The sequence below is a fragment of the Rutilus rutilus genome, assembly GCF_951802725.1.
Source record: "Rutilus rutilus genome assembly, chromosome: 19".
Taxonomy (NCBI): Eukaryota; Metazoa; Chordata; class Actinopteri; order Cypriniformes; family Leuciscidae; genus Rutilus; species Rutilus rutilus.
This window is the reverse complement of record NC_140232.1, coordinates 35,182,549-35,206,640: the sequence shown is the minus strand read 5'-3', so window position 1 is coordinate 35,206,640 and position 24,092 is coordinate 35,182,549. Positions and strand designations below refer to the sequence as shown.

Below are 24,092 nucleotides of genomic sequence, written 5' to 3'. Positions count from 1 at the left end.
TCTTCCTAATCATTTTGTCCTCACAGCATCAGTGGCTACATATACATGCATGCATGCACCCAAATAATCCATGCATTGAGGGTTTGTGTGTAATTCATAATGCACATGTAAATGAACGTATTAGAGAACTTTCAGAATCTGAAGTCAGACTGGCGAAAATGAATGCATGTTAAACACAAGTACTTATGACAGTGGCGCCTCTAGTGGTCAGATAATGTCATCGCCCCAACTGCAATCTGCTGCTTTCGAGCTTCGGACAGTCCGATTCATTCGGACGGTTCATTCCAATCGAACGCGATTCACGGATTCGTTTGAGAAATACAAACGCCTTCTGAATCGGTTTAATTGAGTCATTAAGAAGAACCGATTCAATAGAACGACTCTGTGAATCGAACCCCGCCGCCACTCTTTGTCCTCGCGGTGACTGACTGCATATGATCCCGCTGAATGTACATTATTTATTCATCCGTTTACACTCTGTATTCATCAAACAGACGATCTGAAGGATGGTGTTAGTTCATGTCGGATATTTGGTTCTTCCCGTCTTTGGCTCAGTGAGAAATAGAGGTATTTATAACACATTAAATCACGATAAGATCACATCTAAGGCCTTTTGCTTGTTTAATGTATGACTATTAAACCTCATGACTGATCTATATGCTGCTCTAGGTCCATACTGAGGGGATATTCATAAAAAAAACAGGTGATTTGGTATTTATTTAGCGAATCAGTGAGGTTTGATTCGGATCTGAGGTAACGTTAACGTTAATCTGTTAGCTAGCTGACAAGATGGACGCTTTCAGCTTCAGATTTCTCTTTAAAATACATTTAAAATCAATTGATTGGCTGATATGAGGGATATTCGGTATATTTGATAGATTTTCTATTCGTTTTATCGTGTACTTGAGCGCTGTATGTATTTGTAGTGGTTTATTTGTGAGGTTTGGTTTTACCTCAGAAAGCTAACAATGCTAATTCAGGCCTGAGCTTACCGGACAACAAATAACAGTTCAATAATTTACTAGAGTGATTTAATGCTCATTTCAATCAAATAAGTAAGATTTTGTGTTGAAGCCCCAGAATGCCAGTATCTGCATTTCATCAGACAAAAGCTGATTTGTTTAAAGCAGTCGATTATTTTTGATACACCTCATGAACTTAATCATTTACACACCGATGTGCTGATTGTCTAACGAGGGAAAACACGAAACTTGTGTTGAGATGAGCTGCTAACTTTACCTCCATCACTGATTTCATGAAGCTTTTTTGATTTCTGTTTCTGATCTTCTGTCTCATAGTTTGATTTCATGTGCTTTATTTCTGTTCTTATCTCCTGTCTCATAGTCTATGGAGGCTGAATCTACATTCTGCATTATCAGATCATTGTGTTTTAATGATCATCTGTGTTCTGATCCCTCCTCATTTCCTATTTCCATCAGAAGACGACAAACATCTCAGATCTGCTCCCTTCCTGAGAACAAACACACTAAAACCAGAGCTAACACATTTAGAGCGTGAACTACTGTCTGTATGTCAAGTGCTGTAGTTTAACCCACATCAGTAGCTCTAGAAGAGTGACTCATGTATGTCCCATCCAGCTTTGGTAGTCAACATGTATGTAAATTCCTGTAAAATGGATGCATTTTGTGCTTGGATGATCACCAAACCCACACACCTATAGCTGTCACCTATGGAAGCTTGTTTCCATCACGGAATATAGAAATAAAAAAAGGTAAATGCGCATTATATCTTAGGAAGCTTGTTTCCGCCACTGAATTAAAAAAAGGTTATTGCGACTTTTTATCTTGCAATTCTGACACTTTTTCTCTGAATTGTGATAACTCGCGATTGTCAGTTATAAAGTATTTCTGAGAAATAAACTCGGGCAATTCTGACTTTATATCTCCCAATTGCGTGTTATAAAGTCAGAATTGCGAGTTTATATCACGCAATTCTGACTATATAACACCATTGCGACTTTTATATCATGCAAGTCTGACTATATAACACAATTGCGACTTTTATATCACGCAAGTCTGACTTTATAACTCACAATTGAGACTTCATATCACGCAATTCTGACTTTATTACACACAATTGCGACTTTTATATCACTTAATTCTGACTATATAACACAATTGCGTCTTTTATATCACGCAATTATGACTAGGCCTATGTAACACAATTGCGACTTATATCACGCAAGTCTGACTTTATAACTCACAATAGCGACTTCATATCACGCAATTCTGACTTTATTACACACAATTGTGACTTTTAGATCACGCAATTCTGACTATATAACACAATTGCGACTTTTATATCAGGCAATTCTGGCTATATAACACAATTGCGACTTTTATATCAGGCAATTCTGGCTATATAACTCACAATTGCGACTTCATATCACGCAATTCTGACTTTATTACACGCAATTCTGACTATATAACTCACAATTGCGACTTTTATATCACTTAATTCTGACTATATAACACAATTGCGACTTTTATATCACGCAATTCTGACTTTATTACACACAATTGCGACTTTTATATCAGGCAATTCTGGCTATATAACACAATTGCGACTTTTATATCACGCAAGTCTGACTATATAACTCACAATTGCGACTTCATATCACGCAATTCTGACTTTATTACACGCAATTCTGACTATATAACTCACAATTGCGACTTTTATATCACTTAATTCTGACTATATAACACAATTGCGACTTTTATATCACTTAATTCTGACTATATAACACAATTGCGACTTTTATATCACGCAATTCTGACTTTATTACACACAATTGCGACTTTTATATCACAATTCTGACTTTATTACACACAATTGCGACTTTTATATCACGCAATTCTGACTTTATTACACACAATTGCGACTTTTATATCACACAATTCTGACTATAACACAATTGTAACTTTTATATCACGCAATTCTGACTTTATAACTCACAATTGCGACTTTTATATCACGCAAGTCTGACTTTATATCATTGTCGCAATTGAATTGCAAGATAAAAAGTCACGATAATTAAATAAAACGTTTATTCTGTGGCGGAAACAAGCTTCCACGATATCTCGCAACGCTGACTTAAAAAAAAAAGAAAAAGTTTTCAATAAGTTTATAAAGCCGAATTGCAATCGCGAGAAAAGTCGGAATTGTGAGAATTCTTCTTGAATGTAATTTTTTTATTCCGTGGCGTAAACGAGCTTCCATAGTCACCTGCATATCGTGTGCTTCATTCATCGCCTTCTGATTTTACACAATCATTCACAATCATGTTAAGAGGAAAAGCAAAAAACAACAGACAGAAACGCCCAGCGATTGGCTCGTTGCCTCCAAATTGACAGCGTCCAAAATGCCATCCATTTGGCAGGGATGTTGATTTCCTGCACTGCTACTGAGATCCTCTATTAGAGCAATGCAAATGTCTATTGTTTGGTTGTGGTTTCTCTACCTTTTGTTCTGGTAATAGACTTGAGTGCATGAATCACATTATTATTATTTTTGATTCTACATTGAATAGACTCCAATGTAATCTTTCTGTAGTAAAGATGAACCCTGCTGTACTGTAATGTGCTGTAGCCGATGCATCTGCTCATTGGATGTTGCTTTTGTTCTGTTAACCCTGTACTGAGCATGGTGGGCCTTGCTATTGGTCAATGTTGTTTTATTTGTTGCATGGACTTATTATTATGACACAAATCCACATATACTAATATTTTTCAATAAAGAATATAGTATTTTTCCTAACCTCCAGTGTGCTTCTTGCTGATTTCCATTTATTGTCTCCCCCTCCACCTCCTCCCTCTGCTGTGACCGATAGACTGATTTTCCTGGCTTTTTTCATCATGAGACCTCAGTGAGTTGATCCGTGGTCATTTATTCCCGTCATCGAGGCACTTGAAGGTGCAGTGTGCATTCCCAACTGTACCGATAACCTTAGACCTTCCACATCTTAGAGAGAAATTAGATCCATTTCCAATGAGTCTAGAAGCACGTAACGCTGCACCTTTAAGTCTTCTCGCAGTAAATGATCCGGATGTAAACGTGGCCTTTCTCTGTGGTGTGTCCAGGTATATCCGCACATTTCATCTCCCATGAACACCACATTGAGCGATTGATCAAGAGCACATGATACATGATTTCGTCTGGTGACTTAAGCTTGTGTGTTTTCAATTCCCTCGTGATTCTGATCTGAAGTAGAGTGGAGAGATGGGTAATTTTGCTTTCCTGCCATTTTTATCCATTCCTACTATTTTTGTTCATTTGGAGTTTTCTTTCTCATAATGAATTTTGACGCATTCTCATGTTTTTGAAGCCCATAAAGTGGTGCGTTGATTCATTTGCCCATTCACTTGTTGTCTTGTAAATAGCCAACAGATTCCTTCATCACGACACGACAAACTCAGTTTAGCATCCAGTAATCTTTTATTAATAATCCAGTGAAATACAGCCTAAAATCTCATACTGTTGTTCTTCTGAATGAAGGGGATTTAACTTCTATGCAGCCTATTTTAATTATGGATGCGCAATATATCGGCCACCATATTGGTATCGGCCAATTTATGTTCATTTGTAACGTTAACGTTATCGGCCCGATAAGAACATTTGGCCGATAAATAATGTATTATTCCCTTCAGCTGAGACACCTAACCCAATATAATTGGAAATATGATTGGAATCACTTCAAAAATGGAAAATACAGTTCAGTGCAAAATGTTCTGTCATATCGGCAACATAAAATTATAAAGAGAACATTATAATTGTGTGTTTGGGACATGGATTTAACAGCGAGACTTTGTTTTTGTAATCAGGCTCTCAGAAATGATATAAAGATTTAGATTTATCGGTTATCGGCTTTCAAATCTAAAGATTTATCGGTTATCGATATCGGCCAAAATTTGCATATCGTTGCATCCCTAATTTCAAAGCATGGGATCTTTTTTTCCCCCCTGACATTTCAGGAAAGGCCATTATATTTAGAGTAATTGTTGACCTATCAATAAATATTCTCGTACAGTGATAATAAAGCATGCAAACTGCATGTCTTGCACCAGCAAAAGCCTGCGATTTCTGATGTGATTTTTGCTCTATGGACCGAGCCGAAGGGTTAATCTACATCCACAGAGATAAATCCCAGTAAACATGTTTCTTAAGATGAGGAGTGTCCAACATCCTAGAACAACATTCCTATCATCCAATCAGATTTTAGTCTTAAGAGCTTCAACGACGTCCTTAACCCGCAGTGATTCTGATGTTTGGTGGGATAATGTTAGGACTAAGATTGTTTTTCCAGTACCAATAGAGGATGTTGATTCAGGAAGATGTCCTACTTTGGCCAAATCACATGTCATTGGGTTTTAAAAGAGACCATGTAATGCCACCAATGGACATTGCTTTGGAAAATGGTTCCCACACACTTATCCAAAGATCTGTCATTGGAAAACGCAAAGCTTTCATTGATAATGCTTGACAGGCTAACAGCTCGCATTAAAATACATCTAAATCCAGACGTTTGCTGCATGCTCAGACACGTTGAAGCATCTGTGGATTCCATCAGCTGTCCAGCAACTCTTGTCTGCTTTCGTATTCGCTAAATAACTCTAGACCCTTCTGGGGTGCATTTCCCAAAAGCATCATTGGCCAACTATGATCACAATTTCCATTGAACTCTATTGGGAACGACAGGACTTGCGACCATAGTTGGCTATGGGAAACACACCTCAGATCTGCTGGGATGAGGCTCTTCTGTTCACAGCTGTAGAATATGGTTTTCAATTCTCTTTAGAGGATGATATACACTCAGTCAAGGAAAGGTCAACGTTCTGAAAAACAATGGATGGATCTGATCATGAGAAACAGTTGTTCTCTACACTTTAAAAATTGGCGTAGGATTAATTTGCATCAATTTTCACTTTTAAGTCAATTTCACAAATGATTATAAAGAATCAACAAGCGATGGAAGCTTGTTTCCGCCACAGCATAAAACATTTTAAAAGATAATTGCGACTTTTTCTCACAATTGGGAGTTTATGTCTAGCAATTCTGAGTTATAAAGTCCAATTCTAGACTTTATCGAATTTTTTTCAAAAAATATTTATTCTAGATAAATATTTAATCTATTTATAATCTATTTATTTATTATAGTTATTTTCTATAAATGTTTATATCTCACAATTCTGACTTTATAACACGTGATTGCGAGATATAAACATGCAATTCTGAGAAAAAGTCAGAATTGTGAGTTTATTTATTGCAATTGTGAGTTTATATCACGCAGTTCTGACTTTATAACACACAATTGCGACTTTATATCACACAATTCTGAGATAAAAAGTCAGAATTGCAAGATAAAAAGTCGCAATTACCTTTTTTATTCTGTGGCGGAAACAAGCTTCCATAACAAGCAACACATTGAATTAAACATGATTGTTTTCAGTAGAAAGGCTGAAACAGTATGTTCTTGTAAAACGTGCACCAATAGACTTTTTACAAATTTACTGCATCAGGATGTTCTACCAACGCTATGCTAAGGTTAAGTTTAGGGTCAGTGGATAGTGTTTGGGTAAAAAAATAGAGGATTCACACACAGTTTGGTTCTGAAAGAAGAACAAGCTTATTATTAACCGGAGAAGTTCAGTGGCCGGATGCATAAACTGATTTGACTAATTAGTCAGCAAGCTTTTTTCTTTAAGTCTGGTCCTAACTTTAAGTTGGTTAAATAAAAAGGTACATTGGTCCAATTTGAATTTGAAAAGTAGGACTGATTACCCATTGGCTACTGCTGTTCTTAAGACACGTCAATGCAACCGGCCACAGGACTAGAGAAATACGCCATGGAAAGTAGACTTGTCAAACTTTAAGATGGAAGAAAGTGTGTTATTGTGTAATGGCACACGGAGGGTTAATCACTGGCACGTGACAATAGCTAAAGAGGTGTATGTATTTCATTTAATCATCCTTCCCTCAGGTCAAATCTTTTTTTTTATTGAGTGTTCATCAGAGGGGTCCAAGACCCCAGGACTTTTGTTGCACTTGAACCACAAATACACACACACAAAAATGAAATGTATTTGAGGAGTTTTGTGGTTAAAATTTTAAAAAGTAACAAATCCTCCCCTCACGGACCCCATTAGAAATTAATGGAATGTGAGGAATGCTTCAGTACACATAGAAAAACCTAAGAATGCTCAAAATTCTAACAAAAAATGCTAAAACTTTACCAAAAAATGATTTAATAATGTCTACATGTGTCTCTGAATGCATACTGAAGAGAAACTGACTTTAGGACCCAGAGGAACAGCTCATTTACTCCATATAGAGATATAAGGCCATATAGAGTCATGAAATATCATGTTACATTATTATTTTCACACAAGAGGTCGGCAAAGACACACAATGTAAGATATTTAGAGCTGAATTAAAAGGGTTATGCATGAAAGTGTGAGTTATTTTGAATTTAAGTTGAAAGAATGTGAGGAATGTGCTTAAATTACTATCCAATCTAGTAATTTAAAGGTAAATAAAATAACACAAAATCTCCTTAAAAATTGCATTAAAAAATGGAAAAAAATATTATCAAAATTAAATTAAATAATCTTTCTGGTCAAAAGAAATTTAGTATAATTTTAGGGCTTTGAGTCATTTTGGAGGATGCGTTACAAAGTGCGAGGGAAGGATGAAGGTTAAATAAAGTCCCTCGGATTTGCATACGGACTTATATTTTGAGGTAATCATTCCTCGTAGTCACAGCCTATTTTATTAAGTTAGGTACTATAAATAGTGTGAGATTTTAACAACAGTGATTATCCTTCGGCACAAAGTGTTTGGGAAAAACAAAAAACTAAACCAACGTTTTGACCACAAACTGATGAGGATAAACTAAAGTTACATGTCTTACTATTTCCTCATTTGTCAGTATGGTTACAGGCATGAATTAGTGAAGTGGTTTGACTTCAGTTCCCTGTTCATACTCTGTGTCTGTATGTATCCGACGGTAAATCTGATTTACAATCTCAAACACTGACTGTGTGTATGTAAGCACATTCACTGCTAACAGACTAACATGCCATTCAAACACTACTCACTCCCCTCCACTCTTCATTTCCCATCACACCCACTGCTGACCATTCACTTCTTCTGGAAGTTCGATGAAGACGATGAAGGCCAAGCCTCCAGCATTCGTTTAATCCCACTCATAATTGGCTGTGATGTCATTGTTCTTGCAGGATCTCATTTTAACAGGCATCAGCACAGTCATGCTACCTCTTGCCGGCATTTCCACGTAGGCCCTCAGGCCCAGATCCCTGTTGATTTCCCAATGCCCCATCCAGGACAATCTCCCACGGGAATGAGCCCTCACCTGGGTCAACCACACGCCCCGCTCAACCATATACCAGCGCCTCCGTTCCAGGACATCTCGACCCCATCATTCCTACCTCAGGCTTTACACCAGCAATACCTCATCCAGCAGCAGATCCTGGAGGCGCAGCACAGGAGGATTCTCCCACAGCACAGGTGTGTTTCAACTAGACCCCAAGTACAACACAGCACAGGTGTGTTTCAACCAGACCACAAGTCGAATCAGTCATTTTAAATCAGAATCCGTAAAGTTTTAAATCAGAATCAGTAAAGTTTTAAATCAGAATCAGTAAAGTTTTATATCAGAATCAGTAATCCGTAAAGTTTTAAATCAGAATCCGTAAAGTTTTAAATCAGAATCCGTAAAGTTTTAAATCAGAATCAGTAATCTGTAAAGTTTTATATCAGAATCAGTAATCCGTAAAGTTTTAAATCAGAATCCGTAAAGTTTTAAATCAGAATCAGTAATCCGTAAAGTTTTAAATCAGAATCAGTAAAGTTTTATATCAGAATCAGTAATCCGTAAAGTTTTAAATCAGAATCCGTAAAGTTTTAAATCAGAATCAGTAATCCGTAAAGTTTCTAATCAGAATCAGTAATCCGTAAAGTTTTAAATCAGAATCCGTAAAGTTTTAAATCAGAATCAGTAATCCGTAAAGTTTTAAATCAGAATCAGTAATCCGTAAAGTTTTAAATCAGTAATCCGTAAAGTTTTAAATCAGAATCCGTAAAGTTTTAAATCAGAATCAGTAATCCGTAAAGTTTTAAATCAGAATCAGTAATCCGTAAAGTTTTAAATCAGAATCCGTAAAGTTTTAAATCAGAATCAGTAAAGTTTTAAATCAGAATCAGTAAATCGTAAAGTTTTAAATCAGAATCCGTAAAGTTTTAAATCAGAATCCGTAAAGTTTTAAATCAGAATCAGTAAATCGTAAAGTTTTAAATCAGAATCAGTAAAGTTTTAAATCAGAATCAGTAAAGTTTTAAAACAGTAATCCGTAAAGTTTTAAATCAGAATCCGTAAAGTTTTAAAACAGTAATCCGTAAAGTTTTAAATCAGAATCAGTAAAGTTTTAAATCAGAATCAGTAAATCGTAAAGTTTTAAATCAGAATCAGTAAATCGTAAAGTTTTAAATCAGAATCCGTAAAGTTTTAAATCAGAATCCGTAAAGTTTTAAATCAGAATCAGTAAATCGTAAAGTTTTAAATCAGAATCAGTAAAGTTTTAAATCAGAATCAGTAAAGTTTTAAATCAGAATCAGTAAATCGTAAAGTTTTAAATCAGAATCAGTAAATCGTAAAGTTTTAAATCAGAATCCGTAAAGTTTTAAATCAGAATCCGTAAAGTTTTAAATCAGAATCAGTAAATCGTAAAGTTTTAAATCAGAATCAGTAAAGTTTTAAATCAGAATCAGTAAAGTTTTAAATCAGAATCAGTAAATCGTAAAGTTTTAAATCAGAATCAGTAAATCGTAAAGTTTTAAATCAGAATCAGTAACGTTTTAAATCAGAATCAGTAAATTGTAAAGTTTTAAATCAGAATCAGTAAAGTTTTAGGATACATCCACAGCACAGGTGTGTTTAAACTCAGTAAGATTTATAATGGTTTTAAAAGAAGTCTCTTATGCTCACCAAGGCTGCATTTATTTGTATAAAAAAAAAAAAACTGGAGGATACTTCCAGGTGTGTTTAAACTAGACCAGAAGTCAAAGTCGACCTCATATACATGCCGTAAAAAAGAAAAAAAAACTTTTTAAAAGAAGTCTCTTCTGCTCACCAAGGCTGCATTTATTTGATAAAAAAAACAACAACAAAAAACAAAAAAGGTAATATTGTTAAATATTTTTTACAATTTAATATTACTGTTTTTTATGTGAATATATGTGTAATTTATTCCTGTAATTAAAGCTGAATTTTCAGCATCATTACTCCAGTCTTCAGTGTCACATTCAGAAATCATTCTAATATGATTATTTGATGCTCAAGAAACATTTATGATTATTATCAATGTTGAAAACAGTTGTGTACAATTTCCCAATTTCAAGTTCAAAAGAACAGCATTTATTTGAAATATAATCTTTTGTAACATTAAAGATGTCTTTACTGTCACTTTTGATCAATTTAATGTGTCCTTGATGAATAAAAGTATTGATTGATTTCTTCAATAGTTGAAAACCAACAAACTTTTGAACGGTAGTGTATAATGTTACAATAACTTTCTATTCATAAAAGAATCCTGATTTTATTTTTTACAAAACTGTTTTCAACATTGATAATAATAATAAAATGTTTCTTGAGCATCAAATCATCATATTAGAATGATATTGTAACCAATCAGATCAATGTGTGATCATCAACCAGTGGATCTCTGAGCTGAGTGAGTGAGTGAGTGAGTGAGTGGAGGCGGGGCTCATTTGCATATTCATAGAACCGTGTATACTAAATGAGGCAAGGGTGTCGAGTTACATTCCAGATATTTCATTCAAGGCATGAAGAATTTTTTTTCAAGGAAAAAACTTTTAAATATGTAATTTTGGTGATCAAAGATGAGTTTTAAGGGATAAAATGATTGACTACAGGGGGACTTTAAAACTAGATCTTTCTTATGTTCTAACAATTTCGTTCTGATTTTTCCCAGCAGACACGCTTCAGACCGAACTCTTCCTCATCCGCAGACGCTGCGCCCGCCGTATGATTACCCACAATCCTTTCACATCCCAGCGCCGGTCCCACAGCAGCCGCGCTACCTTGCCGAAGGAACAGACTGGTGCGTCCGTGTTCAGATACCGCGTAAACTAGTCCTCAGTCTCGGCTCTGATCTACTGACATCTGTGGTGTGTTTGTGTTCAGGGATCTGAGTGTGGATCCAGGCCTGCCACAGTATCACGTCTCTCCTCTCACCCAGCATTATCAGCATTACCTGACCTCTCCACGCCTGCATCACTTCCCCAGGAACAACACCTCGGCACAAGTGGTCAGTCTGCGCCTTTCCAATCACACTTACATGTGTGCGTTCGGCAGACACGACTTGCATTGCATTAAACCTATACATTTGATCAGTTCATGCATTCCCTGGGAATCGAACCCATGAACTTGGCGTTGCCAGTGCCACTGTTTACGCTATTTAAAGGAGTCCTATTACGCCCTTTCACAAAGTCTTGATTTTGTTTTTGGGGTGTACTTGAACATGTTTTAATGCTTGATTAAAACGCATTCTTTTTCACATATTTTACATTATTACAGCTGCTCTCTCCCCAGTCTGGTTGAACGCGTCGTTTTCGCTGAAGCTCCTCCTTCCGAAATACGAAATGTGCTGTGATTGGTTAGCTGGCCCAATGTATTGTGACTGACAGCGCTTTAGCGCGTGTTCGGGGAAATGTCCCGCCCCTTCATAACCGCAAGCACTACTCAGATGTAAATATGAATGAAATATAAACAACTTCAAAACATTTCGAGACCGATTCAGACCCTGACAATGTTAATGGACGAATTTCACAAGACGTTTCAGAGTGGTATATATTTTTGGTAATTTTCTCATAGATACGATCCACCATTTAATCATATTGGTCAGAAAACTATGGTAATACAAACAGTAATCGATCACAGAACTGTCTTACAAAAGCAAGAGTTAGTTGTTAGTACAAACGTTAGTTAGCAGGCGAGCGGAGGCAAAGCTTTGCCTTTCGTTTACATCATAGTTATAGTAGCAACTACATAAACCTTATAATTGGAACTGTTAATAGAAAACACAACTACAAATAATAAGACATACTAACAAGTTTTGATCCATAAACAACAGATTGTCCCGACAACATGTGAACGGCTCCGTCTCTCAGGAGAAGCTTTTGTGCGTATGGCCTGCATAAACTCTCTTCTGGAAGCTGTTCTCTGTAAAATGTGCAGCGCACAGACAAACGTTGAGGTCATAATCTTCAGGAACAGTGTTCAAAATATATTTTAACCTCTCTAAGTTCATCAGCCTTAAGTTAGGGCAAACTTTTTCCGGGGTGTAAAAAACAGTGCCAGCAACTCTTCCTCTTCTCTAAAGCAGCCCAACATGGCCTCACCTCTGTGTTGTGTGTTCCCAGGGGGCGGGGTTTATGTAAATTTTAGGGTTTGTGATGTCACCAACCCAGGAAGAAGCTTGTTGTAGTTCCTACCAGCTGTTTGTTGTAGTCCTTAAAGAGCGATTTCTGTAAAAGAAAATCTCTTTTTGCATTGAACTTTAAACATTGTAACTTTGCAGATGTTCTTTATGCTCAAACAGCAACATTACACACTAAAAAGTGAAATCATAATCAAGGACCCCTTTAAGCTACCGTATTTTCCGAAGTCCCATTTTTTTAATCATGCAAAACATGCTGCGACTTATATAAGTCATGCTGCGACATGCAAAACACATTTGTTTTTTTAAATGCATCCCACATCACATGCTCTTCTAAAAGCCTCAGAATCCAATTGTTCATTGCTGTTGTATGTTAATGAATGGTGTTGTCCTGCACAGGTTGTCCATGAGATCAGAAATTACCCATATCCTCAGTTACACCTGCTGGCTCTTCAAGGCCTCAGCCCGTCTCGACACGCGTCTGCAGTGCGGGAGAGTTACGAGGTACGTCACGCCTCAGATGGTGTTCTTCATCATCACACGTGTTCAGATCTCATGATCTCAGATGGTGTACTTCATCACACGTGTTCAGATCTCATGATCTCAGATGGTGTTCTTCATCACACGTGATCTCAGATGGTGTTCTTCATCATCACACGTGTTCAGATCTCATGATCTCAGATGGTGTTCTTCATCACACGTGATCTCAGATGGTGTTCTTCATCATCACACGTGTTCAGATCTCATGATCTCATCTGATGTTTCCCTGTGGTTTTATTCCAGGAGCTCCTGCAGCTGGAGGACAGACTGGGAAATGTGAACCGAGGGGCTGTGCAGACCACCATTGAGAGGTTTACCTTTCCTCACAAGTATAAAAAGGTAAACATTACTAAAAATGTATATTACATTCAAATTTTTTATTTATGTATTTATGCATCACATAATTGTCGTCCATTACTGGGAAATTGTATTTAGCGACATTATCAATTAGATTACATATTTTAGTTAACATAATCGGTAACACTTTACAATAAGGTTCGTTAGTTAACTTTTAGTAACATGAACTAATAATGAACTGCACTTTTGCAGCATTTATTAATCTTTGTTAATGTTAATTTCAACATTTACTAATACTTTATTAAAATCTTGTTAACATTAGTTAATGCACTGTGAACTAACATGAACAGCTGTATTTTTATTAACGTTAACAAAGATGAATAAATACAGTAACAAATGGATTTTGCTCATGGTTCGTTCATGTTAGTTAACGCATTAACTTAATTAATGAACCTTGTTGTAAAGTGTTACCACATAATCCAACTACTTTGATAACTTTTGACCAAACTTGTTTCTAGCTTTCAATAGGAAAACCACATGTACTATATGGGTATAAAAATCAAAAGAGAAAGAAAATAAAAAAGATGAAATATTTTATGTTTATGCTCATGTCATGTGATCATTAACCAACATCATAGAACCGTGTGAATGTGATGTTCAATTATTGAAATATTAACTGTAAATCTCAGTGGCGCTTCAGTAAATATTTTAGTTCGCTGACAAAAAAAGTGAAATTTACTGCTTTTGTGTGAATAATATGTAATCATGAGACCCGTGCTGGCAAAAGGAATGAGAATGCCCTCGTCTAGCGATCCCAATGCTCCAGATAGCAATTAAACATCTAAAAGTATCTTTATTTGTGCGTTTTACGAGAGGAATACCTCTCCTTTGTCCATTAAAAATGCGGGTTTCCTCTGCTCGCTTCCCGCGCTTCCCCTCAGCACAAGTTCGGTATCGTTGTAAAACGCAGTATATTATGGCAAGCCGTTTTAGCTTAAACTGTACCCAGCGTTACTCGTCGTAATTGCATTTTTACTAGTAAGAATTCAATTAGAGAGCTCTACAATTCAGTTCTTACTAGTAGCAATTACAATTAGAGAGCTCTACAAATGAATTTTTACTAGTCATATCATGTCTCCATTGACTTCCATTCATTTTTAATTACGGAGCTGTACAATTGAATTGTTACTAGTAAGAATGCAATTGCAGAGCTCTTTAATTCAATTACAGAGCTCTGCAATTATACATATCTTTAATTCGTTTTTTTTTACTTGTAAGAACTGAATTGTAGAGCTCTCTAATTTAATTCTTACTAGTAAAAATGCAATTACGATGAGTAACGCTGGGTACAATTTAAGCTAAAACGGCTTGCCATAGTATTCCATTTTTGTGAATATTCAAAGCAAATTCTCGATGGCATGAGTCTGAACCAATGAAATGTGATTTTCATACTCATGCTGATGTAAACAAACAAAACGATCTTATTCGCGCTGACTGACAGATCCGAAGCGCGCGCACAAAGACTCTCAGACAGCATGCGATCCCGATACACACATTACTGAATTACAGTAGCCTATTTCAAAATATCTGTGTTGGTGAGTGTTCACGCAAACATTATCTGTTATGTGTTAAGTGGACGCTTGGTTATCTGTTGGGGGAAATCATCTGATGTGTAACACCGTGCGGTACAGTAGGTCTGAATACTGTAGGCTGTCTGTTAAATGAAATGTTAAAACAAATAAATAAATGTTAATCAAATAATTGTGGTATCATGGGGAAAAAAGTTTAATATATATTTTTCCTATAGATATGTTTTGACTTGGTGTGTGGCAAATTTGGTGTTATTACCAGGGATGTTAAGGTATGTTTGCTGAGGGATTTTGCTTTGGAACCTTCAGAAAACCTTTTCTCAAAATTGACTTGCTGACTCCATCGACTTTAAACGTGCAGCTCAATCAGTTTTTGTCTGATTTCAACAAATCAGTTTGAATTTTTTTGTGAAAACACCAATAACTAATTTTTGAAAATTTGCTCATTGCAATTCATTTTGCCAGCACAGGTCACATAAATATATATAAATATAAATAAAATGGAGATGCTGTGGATGTTAGCCCAAGGCTGCTGGAGAATTAATACGGTTTTAATATCTGACTGTTGTGCACTTGGTTGAACCTGTAATTTATTAAGTGTAAATTGCTATTGGATTAAAAAAAAAGCATGTGTCTAATAACTGCGCATGTGATCCACAGAGAAGACCTCTAGATCTGAAGATCGGCATGTATGAAGAGGAGCTCGACACGGATGAGAAATGCACAATATGCCTCTCGATGCTCGAAGACGGAGAGGACGTCAGGTAGTTCTGCTCGACACTCACTTTCATTGATCTCCTAATGAAAACGGTGGCAATTAACTTCCGTTTTTCGTTCTTTTCTCAGGAGATTACCCTGCATGCACCTCTTCCATCAGGCTTGTGTTGACCAGTGGCTGGCGACCAATAAGAAGTGTCCCATCTGCAGGGTAGACATTGAGACGCAGTTGTCCCCTGATAGCTGATGTCTCGTGTAGCACTAGCGAAAAGTCCTGTCGTCTTTCTTCGTCCCCTCGTGGGCACTTTGCCAAAATGTGTGTCATCTCCATCACCACTCTCACCTCTGACCTTTGCCTTCTGAGCCAAATGACCATAAGAACAGAGAAGAGTGGAGAAGAACGAGTCTGTCGATGAAGATGGTTTCAGTCAAAGTGCTCTCGATGTGTGTGTGTGTGTGTGAGTGAGTGTGTTTAGGACGGGGGAACGATGACCAACCAAATGTTCTCAGTGGGTCACGGATGAAGCATCACAGCATATCACACGCGGTTGGTCATGAACTTCTTTAAACGTAGTCGAACGAATCATTTGTGGAAAAAACACATCATGAGCGAATGAGAGAAGTGTTGAAAAACGCTCGGTCGTCGTCGTGTGTGTGTAATTATCGGAGATGATGCTTGACGTTCGTATGTAATCGTGAGGCCAGGCTTGATAATGAACTGTGACGGTCTGCATTTTGTCCAACGCTTAGAAACGTATCCACTAAATGCATGTTGAAGCGAGAGCCCGGGTTCTTCTGGGAAACGTGACGCGAGGACGTTTCCCGCGCCGCATCCTACTAATCCTGAAGACACTGTGTTCTCGAAGCGTCTCCGAAGTCACCGCGAGTGAAACATGTACCTTAATGCCTGTAGCACAAGCACACGTCGAATAGTAACGGCATAACTCTGTGTTTCCATTCGCTCTGTGACTCGTGGTCTCGCTTGTAGAGTCATAATGTGCATGAAACCTGTTTGCTGCCATTTCTAGAGGACATGACAAGGGAGTAAAGCCATTTGTTTTATAGAAACCAAACATAACTTTTCTAAGGCTGTTCTTCACGATCACTCTTTCCGGTTTTATTTCTCTTCTCTTGCCAAGCTGTGTCCGCGCGGGGCTGGTACAGCTTCTCGACATAAGTAGCTGCGATGCTGGAAAAAACAAAACAAGTTATTTATTGTTGTCTTACTGTAGTTAGTGGTTATTTTTGTAAATGCACTCACGTTCTGATGAAGCGTGTGATCGTTTCCCTGCTTTTTTGCATTTGCACTCGAGTAAGCTGTTTCCTTGCGTATCGTGCACTCATTCCCCCAAAAAAAAAAACACACACACAAAAAAAACAAGGAAGCAGACTTTTTAACAGCACAGTTTCTTTGCGTAACGATAGTAGGGATGCACCAATATGAAGACTTTGGCGATACGATAACCCATAATTCTTTATATTTGAAAGCCGATAACCGATATATTGGCCGATAAATCTAGTTGCAAATTTTGGCCGATACCGATAACTCTTTATATTTGAAAGCCGATAACCGATATATTGGCCGATAAATCTAGTTGCAAATTTTGGTCGATAGCGATAACTCTTTATATTTGAAAGCCGATAACCGATATATTGGCCAATGAATCTAGTTGCAAATTTTGGTCGGTACCAATAATTCTTTATATTTGAAAGCCGATAACCGATATATTGGCCGATAAATCTAGTTGCAAATTTTGGTTGATACCGATAACTCTTTATATTTGAAAGCCGATAAATCTAAATCTAGATCCAAATTTTGGTCGATACCGATAACTTTTTATATTTGAAAGCCGATAAATCTAAATCTAGATCCAAATTTTGGTCGATACCGATAACTTTTTATATTTGAAAGCCGATAAATCTAAATCTAGATCCAAATTTTGGTCGATACCGATAACTCTTTATATTTGAAAGCCGATAACCGATATTTTGGCCGATGAATCTAGTTCCAAATTTTGGTTGATACCGATAACTCTTTATATTTGAAAGCCGATAACCGATATATTGGCCGATAAATCTAGTTCCAAATTTTGGTCGATATCGATAACTCTTTATATTTGAAAGCCGATAACCGATATATTGGCCGATAAATCTAGTTCCAAATTTTGGTCGATACCGATAACTCTTTATATTTGAAGGCCGATAAATCTAAATCCAAATCCAAATTTTGGTCGGTACCGATAATTCTTTATATTTGAAAGCCGATAACCGATATATTGGCCGATAAATCTAAATCAAAATTTTGGTCGATACCGATAACTCTTTATATTTGAAACCAGATGACCGATATATTGGCCAATGAATCTAAATCCAAATTTTTATATAAGTTTTGAGAGCCTGATTACAAAAACAAAACTCTCACCATTAAAAGCCATGACCCAAGCACACAACTATATATAATGTTCTTTTATGTAGCCAGATCTGACAGAGATTATGACAGAGATATGACAGATCTGCGCTGCATGTTGCACTTAACCGTATTTTCCTTTTTGAAGTAATTTCAACCATATTTCAAGTAATTCAAAACCATCATGTTGATCAGTGCGCATCTGAAGTATCTCAGCTGAAGGAAATTAATACATCATTTATCAGCTTTGAAATATCGCCCTAAATGTTCTTATGGGCGATAACGATAACATAAAAAATGAACATAAATCGTCCGATACCGATATGGTGGCCGATATAGGGTGCATCCCTAAACGATAGTTGTTGCCTCACTGACCACTTTCAATGTATGTGACTGTTTTTCCGTAGCAGAAGTTCTTGACTTTGCTTTTGCAACTTTTCCCGAATTCAAGCGTTCAGCTGCTTGGAGCGGAAGCCAGGAAGTTGGAAGCATTTTCTTCTTTTCGATCGTCGCGTGATCTTTTTTTTCATCGTCCGTCCGCGTTTCATAGTTTACACAAGATATCGTGCGTCGAAATGCCTTAAGTATTTAACAATCATAATTTATGACTAACTTCACCTACTATGGGTGCGTATTTAAGTTCTGAGCTAGTATCGCAATGTAATCGATTGGTTTATTTATTTACGTCAGCATAACGTGTGTATAAATACCTCATTGTGCTATACTTTAATGGGAGTGCTTTGCATGCGGTTGTACTTTAAGGGGCTAGGTGTCAAAACAAGCTAAACTCCCCAGCAGGGCGTGCTGAAGCGTGCTAGTATGTGGTGCTGTAGTTTTTTGGTTACATTCCATTAATGCGATTTCAAAGAGTCGTTCAGCTGTGAGCTCGTAGACCAACTGGACTTGTTTTGCATGTCTCTGCTGTTTTTGCACTCTCAGCTTTGCTGCCTCTCACTGTCGTCCTGCGAACGATCTGTCTTCAGTCGTGAGGAGCGAGTTCAGCGCTTACTGTGATTGATTAGAGCTGCTTGTCTTGTGCCCATGTGGCTTTAACTTTAAGTTATGCTTATTTTTTCCCATTAGTAGCGTTTTCCTTTGCCTTTGGATTCGTATCGGTACTTCATATAAGGGGCTTTAAATGTTGAATGCAGGTCGTGTTGTGGTACATTCTAGTGTCGCTGCCGTATATGTTTGTCATATTTCACCATTTTCCCACGTCAGGTTATTTACAGGGTTCGTACAGATACTGTAAAGTGAAATTTCACTTTTCAAGCACTACTTTTTTGGTTTAAAGCACTACAATGAGAGATCTCACTTATCAAACAATATCTTTATTGTCTTTCAAATTCTAAAAAAGTGAAGTAGATTAGTAAAAATAAACCAATAAAACAAAATGGTACAAATAAAGAGCAATGACTGTGGTAACTTAACCATTGAAAGGATACTATGACAAAGATATCGCTTTCCTTATTCAAACTTCCACCATTAATATATGATTTACCTGAAGAATGAAAGATGTATCATATACTAGGATATTTATATGAGCAATATCACACTCATAGCCATGCGAAATTGCTCTATATCGATATCAGACGGGCTGCAGCGTTAAGTTTGTGTTTTAAACACTACTTTCACATATATTGTCTTTCAATAATTCAACAGTTTTTCATAAATATGGCTGTTTTCAGGGTTTTTCAAGGACTTAAATTTGAAAAAGTTAATTGAAGCACCTTGTACGAACCCTGTGTTTAACTTCAACCCCCCTAATAATCTGTCAACATTGCATTGTGTTTTTACACTATAGCTCATCGATACGGCAGATAACTCTCGTTTCCAGTGAAATAATTGCGTTTCCTGCCATGCAAAACAATCTGTACCTGGAATAACAGTTACTTTCTACACCTGTAGAGATTGTTTCCTATACGCGGAAAAAGAAAAAATGGCTTTATATTGTATGATTTGTGTTTCTAGCCTGTGTAGCCTTAAAGTCTCTTGATTTGATCCATCTCTCCAGCAGATTTTGGACATAAGCAATAGTAGTGTCATGTTTCGCTAACAGACTGAACCGTAGATCCTAAAGCACAAGCTCTGTAATGCATGTCTTTCTCAGGTTTTAATATGCGTATGAGAATGGATACATATGTTAAAATATTTTACCATAAATATTTCTGATGTTTTTTCTGCTGCTGACATAAAAAGTAAAAAAATAAAAAATAAAAAAAATAGTTGAATAACCTGCCAGTGAAAGGGAAGTGGCTCTTTGTACAAGACACTGCTGTGTGCTGTTACTGCGCAATGTTTTCTGACATGAATATTTTATAGCTCAAGTAGAAAAATATGTATTGACAATATTTAAGCAATAGCTTGGTGATTATAATGTATGATAACTAGATAAGTGTATATTGCGTTAAAAAAAAAATCTTAGATTCACTTTTGGTGGATTTTGTACTGTATTTATTACTAATGATGATGCAAAAAGTTGCATAGCTTAACCCAAATTTTTCTTTCTTTTTTAATTTCTTGTCTTGTATATGACCCTTTTTGTATGTGTTTTTTCAAATAAAATGTTGAAAATGCCTAAAAAAAAATATATATATTTCATTGTTGTGTCATGCATGTCATTACATCTGTGCTGCTTATTCTGAGTATGAATCTTGTCCCAGTAATACACACACTTGGTCTTGGAAGTGTGCAGGTCTGAAAACTGTTATACACACTAAAATCTCCAAATCATTTAACCTACACTTGACATTTTTCTTAACTATTGTTCCAAACAACTTCAAGGCAAGTGGGCTTTAGGGAACCAAGCACATTTAATGATAGTCAATTTGTTCAGGAGTCATGAGTCAATAAAGTAAAGGGAGACATTTTTTACATTTATAAATGAATTGCTCCAACACACTTAAATGGTTCGTGAGTTGATTAAAAGGCTAATAATTATTCATAAATCATAAAAATATCAAATTATAAACAATCAAAGTGTAACACTTACTAACAGGATGAAATATTTCATTTGTTTAGATGCATGTCATGTGATCATTTAATGACATCAGAGAACCGTAAACGTGAATGTGTTGATAAATCAATGAAGTATTAAAATTTCAGGGAGACTTGCTCAAATTATTGCATTATGAAAACATCTCGCTTCAGTTTTTGGCGGCTGACAGGTTCACTAACTCGAGAAAGTGTCAGGATTTCAAGACAATAAAGCTGTGGGTTACAACAAACGTAATGGCGCTTACAGCAATTAAACCATTAAAGAATTTAAAGGGATTTAGTGGAATAAAGAAAACAGAAAACATGCATAGCCTTACTTCCAATTACAAAATCACATAGGCTAATTCATAAAGGCTATTTTCAATTAAAACAGCGTCATTTACACACAAAAAAGTTGCATACTTTGCATCACTGAATATTAGGCCTACTATCAGTCGTTTAACATTTAGCTACATTGAAAATTAGCTGTCAAATATTAAAAGTTTAGCTACTCAGCTACATTTTAGAAAGTGACAGGATTTGAAGACAATGACGACAGTAGCAATTCTCAATACAAAGGAAGTTTATTTGAATTTCTTTAAAAAAAAGTACAAATAAGTCCCAGAGTTGAAGATCACAAGCGTTCAGTATTTCGGCTACAGACCTCTGTGAGTTTGGTGGTCACCCAGTTGGCGGTGTTGGGGAATGAAAGCACTGGTTTCAGACCGGCTTTCGAATCAAAAGTAACATTTATGATTTAAAACAACTTCGAGGCAATCGGGCTTTAGGGAACCAAGCACATTTAATGACTAGTTCATTTATTCAGGAGTCATGAGTCAATAAAGTAAAGGGAAAACAATTGACATTTATAAATGAATTGCTCCAACACACTTTAATGGTTCGTGAGTTGATTTAAAGGCTAATAATTATTCATAAATCATAAAAATATAAAATTATAAACAATCAAAATGAAACACTTACTAAAAGGATGAGCTATTTCACTTGTTTAACTGCATGTCGTGAACAATAAACGTAAACAAACGTGTATTAAAATCTCAGGGAGACTTCAAGAACATATTTCTGCTCAAATGATTGCATTATGAAAACATCTCGCTGCAGTTTTAGGGCTCAAAACCTTGAGAAAGCGACAGGATTTCAAGACGATGACGACAGTAGCAAATCCTCAATACAAATACAAAGGAAGTTTATTTGAATTTCTTTACAAAAGTACAAATAAGTCCCATGCGCGTTCAGTATTTGGGATACAGTACTCTGCGAGTTTGCCCGTCGCCTTTGTTGCGGTCGAGCCACTTGGCGCAGGGGAAGATGGTGGTCACCCAGTTGGCGGTGTTGGTGACCTCCACACACTCCAGCAACCAGCCGGCCGACGTGCTGGAGTCGTCGTGCTCCACCCGGACCCGCAGGAGCTCTCCCAGATCCAGCATCTCCAGCAGGAACCGGTCCGTTCGGCCCCGCTCGAACAGGTTCCTGAACTTCTGCCTGAGGGCCCGTTTCCCGGAGTCCCCGTTGACGCCGTAGATCGTGATGAAGACGTTGGCGTCGGTGGCGGCTTCCTTCACGTCTCCCGTGATTACGATGATCTCGTATTTAACGGGAACCAAACTGCGGACTTTGCTGGCGAAACTCTCCACGGTTTTGGTGCACTCGAACGTCATGAACTCGTCTCTCTTGGCGGCCAGGGGAATCCGTGCGTCACACGTGAAGTAGAACCTGCGGAGAATAACGCCGGGATCTGCTCAGTCACGCCCAGTGTTGGGAACATTTAAATCAAATAATATGACTAATTTGAAATATTAAATAAAAAATAAAAAATATATAGGCCTATATATAATATTTCAAATTAGTCATATTATTTTATTATAATTTTCCCATATATATCTATATCTATATCAATCATTTCATATAGACCCTGGATCACGTCTCCAGTCTCGAGTCGCACGGGTATATCTGTGGCTATAGCCAACTATACATGTATGGGTCAAAATTATCCATTTTTCTTTTATGCCAAAAATCATGAGGATATTAAGTAAAGATCATGTTCCATGAAGATATTTTGTGAAATAAATAAAAACATGTATTTGTGTGAGTGAATGCAGCACAATCGCCAACATAAATGAACAACTTTAAAGGAGATTTTCTCAATGTTTCAATAGTTGTGTCTCGGCCGAATATTGTCCTATTATAACAAACCATACATCAATGGAAAGATTATTTATTCAGCTTTTTCGTGATGTATAAATCTCAATTTCAGAAAATTGACCCTTGTGACTTTTGTGGTCCAGGGTCACATATATATAAATATATGCCATTAAAAACAATATATGTATATATGCCATAAAAATTAAATAATAATAATATGCATATATTAATGCACACATATGAGTGTTGGGTGTAACTCATTACAAGTAATCAAATTACTTTTTCAAGTAACTAGTAAAGTAACGCATTACTTTTTCAATTTACAACAAAATATGTAAAATTTCTAAGTTACTTTCTCACATGTATTGACTGACAGCTCTCCTGTCCTCCTGTTGAGGGAAATAAAGTGAGGAGGTGTGTGTGTGTGTGTGTGTGTGTAAGTGTGTGTGTTGTGTTTGCTGTGTAAACATGACGCTGATTTTAGTTCTAGACTACATGCATTTACTCGTCTCACTTGCACAAAAACATTCAGTATTTCAGTTTTACACAAAACTTTATAATTAACTATATTAAATTACACAAATATACTTAATGTATTTAATCTCACTTTATTAACCAGTGTCTTTGCTGCTGACCTTCAGTGATCTAATTCAACCGTACTAATGAGCAAAACCTACTTTAGATTAGATTTAGAAATACGAGTGTTGAACTTCCTTCTCCTGAATCCTATTGTTCTTTAATCCAGAATAACAGCTGAACTGTACCGGAGTAAATGTGCATGTCCTTCAGCCTGAGGATTATTCTCTTCACTTCTGGTGTGAAAAGGTCTTTACATTTACCAAAAATAGAACGTTTATGGTTATTAAAAAAATCAAGCAAGCCCAGCCGAGGTGAGAAAAAGTAACGCAAAAG

General features: G+C 36.6%; 2 protein-coding genes and 1 long non-coding RNA gene across 5 annotated transcripts in view; 1 reads left to right on the top strand and 2 right to left on the bottom strand.

Moving 5' to 3' along the window:
• Nucleotides 1-335: 335 nt before the first annotated feature.
• ark2cb (arkadia (RNF111) C-terminal like ring finger ubiquitin ligase 2Cb) lies at nucleotides 336-16,987 on the top strand. 3 transcript variants are annotated; one of them, XM_084389388.1, is made up of 8 exons: nucleotides 350-567; nucleotides 8,256-8,544; nucleotides 11,031-11,156; nucleotides 11,240-11,363; nucleotides 12,894-12,998; nucleotides 13,278-13,373; nucleotides 15,581-15,684; nucleotides 15,767-16,987. In XM_084389388.1, exons 1-8 carry the CDS (start codon nucleotides 507-509, stop codon nucleotides 15,882-15,884), a joined length of 1,023 nt encoding a protein of 340 aa, XP_084245514.1. In that variant the 5' UTR covers nucleotides 350-506; the 3' UTR covers nucleotides 15,885-16,987. The 3 variants fall into 3 exon arrangements, 2 of the variants coding, with proteins under 2 accessions (XP_084245514.1, XP_084245513.1); XM_084389387.1 differs by having other exon boundaries at nucleotides 11,028-11,156; nucleotides 15,767-16,985; XR_014625444.1 differs by lacking the exons at nucleotides 8,256-8,544; nucleotides 11,031-11,156; nucleotides 11,240-11,363; ... (2 more) ...; nucleotides 15,581-15,684; nucleotides 15,767-16,987 and adding an exon at nucleotides 1,345-3,778 and having other exon boundaries at nucleotides 336-567.
• On the bottom strand, nucleotides 16,877-20,625 carry LOC311278495. The gene is made up of 2 exons (XR_014625445.1): nucleotides 19,775-20,625; nucleotides 16,877-19,722 (listed from the first exon to the last, which is right to left on the bottom strand). It is a non-coding gene; the product is annotated as an uncharacterized lncRNA (long non-coding RNA).
• Nucleotides 20,626-21,587: 962 nt separating this feature from the next.
• The window catches only part of loxhd1b (lipoxygenase homology PLAT domains 1b), a gene marked incomplete at its 5' end in the record, with an annotated part of 52,759 nt that continues 50,254 nt past the window's right edge, over nucleotides 21,588-24,092 (bottom strand). Inside the window, one exon of the mRNA XM_084390294.1 lies at nucleotides 21,588-22,751. Within this exon, the coding sequence (XP_084246420.1) occupies nucleotides 22,271-22,751 (481 nt within the window). The 3' untranslated portion in view covers nucleotides 21,588-22,270. The remainder of the gene's footprint in view (nucleotides 22,752-24,092) is intronic.